The following is an 8,028-nucleotide window of genomic DNA, read 5'->3' as shown; positions in this document are numbered from 1 at the left end:
GGGGCCAGCGCTGCCTCTGGTCTCTTCTCCCATCCACCCCTCCCCACCAGGTAGGTGGTCCAAGCATCCGCCTAGCAATGCCAGTCAAGGGCCTAAAACAGAGTCCAGACCCAGGTGCCCTGGCTGGGGGAAACTCAGGGGCCACAGGAAGAAAGGAGCAGATGGGCAGGAGCCATGCTGTCTGCTGGGCCCAGCAGACACCACAACAAGCAGGCTGAGCCTCCCCTCACAACACTCTAGTCCTGGTGACTCCTTACCCCAGTACATTCCACAAATCTCAGCCCTGGGTCAACCGCCAGCACCTTGGTTAGGCAGGCTTGGGGACTGCTGGGCTGTGGACCAGGTCGTTGGCTGAAGCTTGAGTGGGGCTCTTGGGCTGTGTGCCAGGTTCTGGGTTAGGTAGGACTCTGAGCCAGGCAAGCTTTAAGCTGGGCTTGAGATGAGGCTGAGCTTCCTTCTTAGGGCATCAGGAGCAGGGGCTGGCCTCTAGCCCCAGCTGGGCCCTCTATGTTTGAGGCCACGTCAGCCACAGGAGGGTAGGTGTTGGTGTCTGGGGAAGAACATAAAGGGACTTTTAAGGTCCAGCTCTCATGGCCCCCAAAGGGCATAAGAGAAGCAGGGTGGGAGCTGGAGGCTAGGTCACCTAAGGCAGGGCCAAACTCAGCAGGCATGGGAGAGGCCTCCACTCAACTGGTGCAAGCCTAGAGCTGCAGGGGAGCCCTGGCTCCACACGGCTCTGGAAAGGCACAGCCCAGACAGCTGGGAGAGGCACCCAGTAGAGCCGGAGAATCCTGGGTAATGGGCAGACTATGAACAACCCATCTGTGGGATATGCTGGGCCTGGGACACCGTCTTCTTCAGAGTCTCCCTCCTGAGCAGGCAGAAGTGCTGGGGGTGGCCGGAATCCAGAGGCTTCAGCCAGTCCTGGCCCCTGCCCCACACAGCCCAGGCGTCGACATCCTAGAGACAGAGAAAGCTCCAGCTGGAGGGGTGGAGGAAGGGGCCCAGGATGTGGATGGTCACCTCCGTCCTGCAGCCCCAGGCCAGACTCTCACTCCTGGGCTCAGCTACCTCTGCAGCTCTGGAACCAACACCCAAACCCCCTCCACTGCACCGCACCCACCCCCCCCCACCCGTCCTGCTCATCCACAAGCTGACGAGTCCTAACAGGCCTCCTTTGCCAGTGACAAAAATAACTATTTTCAAAATTCACAGCAGGGCTTTCGCCTACACACGCTGCACCGACTGGAACCTGAAGGGAGATATGCAGAACGCAGTGTGTGCATGGAGGCGCGCTCTGCAGCGAGCAGGCTCTGAACCCCCCACGCCCCTCCTCCCACCACTCGGCCCATGCCCCCCCCCCCCCGCACACACGCACAGGGGTATCCAGAATGACCAAGTAGGAGGGGCTCCTAAAGCGTCCATTGTACACAGGGGGGGCACTGAGGCCCAGAGAGGGTCCAGGATTTGCCAGAGGTCACACGGTGGACCTGTGGCAGGACTGGACCAGAACCCATACGTGCTGCTTCCTAGGCAGGCTACCCACCTCCTCTCCCATTCACTTGGTTAACGGTGAGCTCGCATTGCCCTCAGGATGCACGCGCACGCGCCCCAGTGCGTTCACAGACCGCACCACAGCCCTGGCTTCCATGTTAGTAGCATTTTAATCAAGTGCACGGGCTCCTCCACAGCCATTACCTTGGCCAGTTCTCTACAACCCTGTGAGGTAGGCAGAGCTCAGGCTAGCATCCCGATTGAAAGTTGGGGAAACTGAGGCCCAAAGGTGAGGGGATGGGCCCAAGGTCAAAGAGGCACCCAAGTGTCCTGACTGTTGGTTCAGGGCCTCTTTGCACAGCTGTTTCCACCACCCTTGATCCTGCAGCAGCTAAGAGCCAGGTCAATCCTCTGGGTCCTGGGGGCCAGAAGGAGAGCTTTCTGCCATAGCCCCCAGCACCAGTCTGGCCCCAGAACTGGCCCAAGCCATGTGAAGACCCATCCCTGCGCCCCCACCCTCAGCATCAGAGGATCCCTTCAGAGAGCGGCCAGGTCGCCATGCTTCAGCTGGAGTCCAGGCCTCGAGCTGCCTCCAGGGGCCCCTCACCCAAGCAGTACCACAGAGGTGCAGGGTCCAAGGGCAAGGCTTTAAACGAGCTGGGAGGCGGCAAGGTCAATGGCAACTCCACCATGGCCCCAGGCACCAGGTTCACACCACAGGGCCACAACATCATCAGAGCTCATTTACAGATGAGGAAACTGAGGCTCAGCTCTCATGCAGGCCACCTGAGGTCACAGGGCAAGTCAGTGAAGAGGCAGGATTGGAATCCAGGCACCCCAGTCTAGTTTATTCTCCCCCAAGCCAAGCTCCCCACCTTTCAACCGAGGGGCTCGATGCCCCCCCCCCATTTCCCTGCAGACAGGGGCTTGACCTCAGGCCCCTCCCTGGGGAGGAACAGGGCCAGGTTTGAATGGGGAAGTACATCTAGAGGGGCAGAGATCCTCACCTCCCCCCACTCCCCATCAGATCCGCTGTGACATCAGCCTGGTGTTGAGTTTACGAAAAAAGGATCGCAGCTTGCAAATCTTGCATTTTTTCTTGCGGCGTCCTCGGGAGAAGCTTCGAGCCCTGCCTGCCTCTTCCTCCTCTTCCTCTTCTTCCTCATCGCTGGCCCAGGGCCCCCAAGCACCCCCATTAAAGTCAGGGTGGGCCCGGGGATTCTCAGCCGGGTAGCGCACAGGGATGGCTGTGCGGTTATAGTCCACCAGACGGGCCAGCAGGGCACGGACCACATCAGGCCGCTGGCCAGCCAGGTCCTCCCGTTCGTAGGGGTCAGCGCTGATATTGAAGAGCCACACTGCCTGGCGGGCACTGGCCATGCGCTCGAGGTTCCACCAGCTGCCAGGGAAGGCGGCCAGCGTCTGCGGTGGGATCCAATCGCCATAGCCAGGGTCCCCTGTTAGCAGCTTCCACTCGCCCACACGGATGGCGGCCTGCACGGCAGTGTTCCAGATGCCAAAGCCAGCCTCCAGGGAGCCGTGCCGGGCATGGTTGTAGAGGGGGTCAATGTTGTGCAGGATCTCTGTGCGCGGCGAGGCCCTGCCCTCGCTGATGGCCGGCCACACATCGTAGCCGTCCAGCCCGTCGGCCGCCGAGGCGGTGCCGCCTGCCAGACCCACCAGGGTCGGGTACCAGTCAGTGATGTGCACCAGCGCCCGGCTGGTCCGGCGCTTCCGCTTGAGCAGGGGGCTGTGGACAAAGCCCAGGCCACGCACACCACCTTCCCAGTAAGTGCCCTTGCGTCCTCGCAGCGGCCAGTTGCTGCCCCCCGAGAAGGTCTGGCCGCCGTTGTCACTGGAGAAGATGATGACGCTGTTGTTGTAGAAACCATAGCGCTTGAGAGCCCAGGTGATGTTGCGCACAGCCTCATCCATGCAGGTGACCATGGCCGCATACTTCCGCCGGGCCACGTTGCCCATGGTGCGGTAGCGGTACAGGTACTCACGAGGGGACTGCAGGGGCGTGTGCACCGCCTGGAAGGCCACGTAGAGGAAGAGGGGCCGCCGGGGGCTGTGGCTGGCTAGGATGTGGCTGACACGCTGGGCATAGAGCATAGTGGAATACTGGCCGCTGAGCCCCCAGGCCACACTCTCGCCCTCGTGCAGGTCAAAGCCACACACCCCGGGCCCGTCGCAGTTGTCGTAGGTGTAGTAGTCCACGTTGCCCGTGAGCGAGCCCAGGAAGGTGTCGAAGCCCCGGCGGGTAGGCAGGCACTCCTTCCGGTAGAAGCCCAGGTGCCACTTGCCCACCATGTGGGTAGAGTAACCCGCCTCCTGCAGCTTCTGGGGCAGCGTCACCTGGTCCAGGGGCAGGCAGTTGGGCTGCCGAGGGCGGATGATGGAGTGCTGGAGTCCCGTGTGGATCTGGTACCTGGAGGAAAGAGGGGAGGGCAAAGAAGGCCCGGGTGAGCTACAAAGCACTGCTCTGGCCCACCAGCCCCCAGTTCTCACCCCGAGGTGGGCTCTGGGCCCAGCACTTCCGGCAAAGGTACGGCAGGTATTACGACACGTGACAAGCACTTCCAATGCATCACCTCATTGAATCTTCAAAATTAGTTGAGCTCATATTATGGTCATTTCGCAGATGAGGAGACTGAGGATCAGAGTGGTTAAACCACTCGGCCCAGGATCACGCAGCTAGGAGCTGGGGAGTTTAGAGTCGAACGCAGGTTAATCATGACAACGTAGCTAACATTATTCTGCAAATAAGGCAACTGAGAGGCTCAGTACATGAAATCGCCTGCCCACTGATTCAAACAATCTGTAACTGGAGTTGGGATCTGTATCCCAGGCAGTCTTCAGAGACTTCAGAATCCCTAAACTCTAAGCCACTAATTTGCTCTGGGGCCTAGAGCAAGTCCTGCCCTCCCAGGGAAACTCCTGCTCACTCTTCAAAGCCCAGTCCAAATGTTACCCCCTCTGTAAAGTCTCTTATAACTCTCTCCAAGAATGAGTCACTTTTGCTTCTGGGTTAAATTTAGTACACCTGATCACTGTCCTACTTGACCATGGGGTTCTACTCAGTTGTACATGTTCTTAGGCCCAATCATCTGTAATCGGATTGTCCTCTACTCAACTTTGTGGTCTTGGCACTCAGGTGATGTTAAAAGGACACTCAATTACTTACGGAATGAATGGATGAAAGAACGAACGAATGGTGGCACTCCCAGACAATTTTAGAACCAGAAGGCACCCAAGTCAACTTCCAGTGTATTTACCTTGTTTTAAAAACACAGTTCCAGAGGAGGGGAAGGGCCTTGCCCAAGGTCACTCAGTGGTCAGGGGCAAAGCCAGGACTTGAACATAAATCCAAGCCAAGTCCAAGCACAGGCTCCCTTCCAGCAAACCAGGCTGCCATGTCTCCTCCCCCATGGTGGCCTCAGTTTGCTCATCTATAGGTGGGGAGTTGGGTTGAATGGGAGATCTCTGAAAACCTTTCAGTTCCCAGATTTTATAAGACCTGTTCTCATGTGCCTACCCACAAGTTCATGTGGCCCCTGGATCCGGTCACTCACACACACTACTGCTGTGAGGCAGGAGTGAATGGTTAGCAGAATGCTATATTCCTCATTTATTCATTCAAGTCCCTTCCGTGGTCAAGGCCCCCATGCGATCTGCTTGGGGTGTCCCACCTTTACTCAAGTCTTAAAAGTCCCAGGGTAAATAAGAAGCCTGGAACTTCACTAGGGTCTTAGAATCCCACACCTGAAGGCCTGACACCTTTAACCCAGGTACTAGGTGGGCTTTCCTGTTTTTAGTTTCCTTAACTTAAAGCTGTTATTGTTGTTAGCCATCATCAGCTACTACTGCCATTTTTAACACTATAGGCCACACGCATCGTTTCACTTAATCCTCATAAAAAACCTACAGGGGAGACCATTATCCCCATTCTACAGATGACGAACCGAGGCTCTCAGAGGTACCGCAACAGGCCCGACTGCAGACAGCTCGCAAGCAGCTGCCCCGAGCTTTGAACCCAGGTCTGCACAACTCAGGCTGAAAACCTCTCGGTGATCCTGGCTCTACAGACCTCTCAGTCAACCTCATGAACGATTCCATTTAACAGAGGAAGTACCGTAGCGCCCGGTCACAGCCGAGTCTCTTCCTAGGGCTGGGCACCACGGAGCACTGGTTTGTAAAGTGGGTGGGCCAGCTCAGAGTCACCGAAGCTCGTCTGTAAGCGAGTAACATGAGAGACACTGGCTCTCTCCAGCTTCGCCCAACACGACTGGATGCATTAACAAAACACTAATGAGAGCAGTCAGCATCAGTCAGATGGAGCCAGCTGCAGGGGGCGGAGGGCAGACGCTGCCCAGCCACACTCGGCTCACTTCACAGATCAGGGGGTTGGCACACTGCCCCGTTGGCTGCTCATTCCCCTGCTTAAACCCAAAGTCACCTCTCGAGAGAGAAATGCTAACTTGTGCACAGTTCTCAGGAATGCAGATTCTTCTTCCCTCTCCTGGAGGTTGGTCAACATTTGGGCTTCACCACCACCACCAACGCCCCCGCCCACGACCCATACACCAGCCCCTCACCCTCTTCTCCGACGCTCTCTCTTGCTGTTCCCGGAGCTAAATGCTGAGTGCCCGAGTGAGGGAAGAAAAGGCACCTATTTTGACTCACGGCTCTGGGACCCCTGCCAACCACCTGGCCTCTCAGCCCCCTCCCCAACGGATGCTACAGACTCTAGGCATGAATTGGGTCCTCCCTGACTCCATGCCTCAGTTTCTCCCACCCAGAAACAGGGACAGCAAGGCTCCGGTTCCTGAGATCATACTCGTGGCTTTTGGGTGGAACTTGGGAGAAGGCATGCCTTGGACCCCATCCAAGGAGGATTAGCTTCAGCCTTGCCAAAGGATTTTCTCCTAAGTGGCCAAAGTTTGCCTTCTACACCCCCACCTCCTGTTTCCCTGCTCTTTTAATCCTGTAATCCTGCCGCCTTGCCTGTGGGCCACTCCTTACGGAGAAAGCAGCACGTCTCCTTGGGACTTTCGGCCAATTTAGGAGGACTTTGCAGATGAAAAATCAGAGGTTTGGAGAGATGAAGTAACTACCCGAAGGTTCCACTGGTCACGGCATCCTGTGCATATCTTTCTGCTCTATCTAGAATGTCTATCTATCTAGACATTCCCTGGCTTCCTTCCTCTCCTCTCAGCCATCAAACAGTTTGGGGACCCTAATCCCTCCGGTGACATGGGGGCTGCCATTTATTGACAGCCAAGCAGGTTACACACAACTCATCCCATCACCACTCTTTTTCAAGTAAACACTCCTCTTCACTCCCTTTATGAACAGACAAGAAAACGGAGGCTTAGAGAAGGGAAATGACTTGTTCGTAGCCTCAGGGTCTGTATACAGAAGCGGCGTTAAAACCCAAGGGTCAGAGACTGCCGTGTTCCTCCAACAAAGGGATGACCAGATGTCTCCTTCACATGGTGTGTAATGTGTGTCCTAGAACATCAGAGGGAGGAGACCTCAAAGATGGTCCAATCCACTCCGTGTACAATTGGAGAAACTGAGGCCCAGAGAGGATAAAGGACATAACTAATGATCCCACAGGCGACTGGAGGCAGTCGTGTCTGAGTGTCTCAGAACTGGCCCTGAGTCCTTGCTTCCCAGGTCCCAGAGTGGGGGGGTGGGACTGTGAATGCACAGGAAATCTCCAGACCGGATTCATTTGGGGCTTGCACGGCCAGCCCCAGCAGCCTGGGTCATGCCTACCTGCCAGTGAGAAGTTGGCTCCGCGAAGGCGTGCAGATAGGCTGGATATAATAATTCTCCAACTTGACACCCTCAGCTGCCAGCCGGTCCAGCGTAGGGGTCTCAATATCTGAGCCATGGTAGCCCACGTCGTGGTAGCCCTGGTCGTCGGTGAGGATGAAGATGATATGGGGAGGCTGGGGTGGAGTGGCCGAGGGCTGCTCCACGCCCGCCTCCCCGGGACCGTCGGCCGCCAGGCTCGGCTTGGACCAGTCCCAGGACAGGTAGCCGAAGCTAAGCAGGCTGACCAGCGAGAGGCCAGTGAGGGCGTGCATCGCCATGCCGGCCCGCGCGTCCCGGCGCACAGGGTTCCCCGGGCCTCACCGCCTCGCGCGCCCAGGGCGCACGGCCCGCACGCCCGCCGGCTGGCCGGCCTGGACGCTGCGAGATCGTTCAGCGGCCCCGGGGGTGGCCCAGGGGCTGGTCCAGGACTGGCGGCCGGACCTGCGCGGCCGCAGCGGGGCGCTCTGGGGAGGTCAGGCCCGCGCCGAGCCGCCTCCCGCCGCCTGCGCGCCCGCCCTGCGCCGCCCTCGCTCCCTCTCCCCCAGCTCAGCCGGGCCAGCCTGAGACGCGGCGTGGCTGCTTCCAAAAAGTGCTCTCCACCATCCTCTGGCTCTCCCCTTCCTACTAGCCCTCGATTTCTCCCGCCTCCTAATTTCTCTCGCCTCTGCTTTCCCTTCCTCCTCCTCCCGACCCTCCAGCCCCCAGCCC

General features: G+C 58.1%; 1 protein-coding gene across 1 annotated transcript; it reads right to left on the bottom strand.

Annotated features, from left to right (window-relative positions):
* Nucleotides 1–2,517: 2,517 nt before the first annotated feature.
* On the bottom strand, nt 2,518–7,598 carry ARSI (arylsulfatase family member I). Its single transcript, XM_047073651.1, has 2 exons — nt 7,279–7,598; nt 2,518–3,925 (listed from the first exon to the last, which is right to left on the bottom strand). Exons 1-2 carry the CDS (start codon nt 7,596–7,598, stop codon nt 2,518–2,520), a joined length of 1,728 nt encoding a protein of 575 aa, XP_046929607.1.
* Between the last annotated feature and the right edge of the window lie 430 nt (nt 7,599–8,028).

This window comes from Lynx rufus, unplaced genomic scaffold, assembly GCF_022079265.1.
Source record: "Lynx rufus isolate CCGP_SWC_20201006 ecotype Redwood Valley unplaced genomic scaffold, mLynRuf1.p SCAF_1, whole genome shotgun sequence".
Classification (NCBI taxonomy): domain Eukaryota; kingdom Metazoa; phylum Chordata; class Mammalia; order Carnivora; family Felidae; genus Lynx; species Lynx rufus.
The sequence above is the reverse complement of the archived record's forward strand: the minus strand, read 5'-3'. Positions and strand labels throughout refer to the sequence as shown.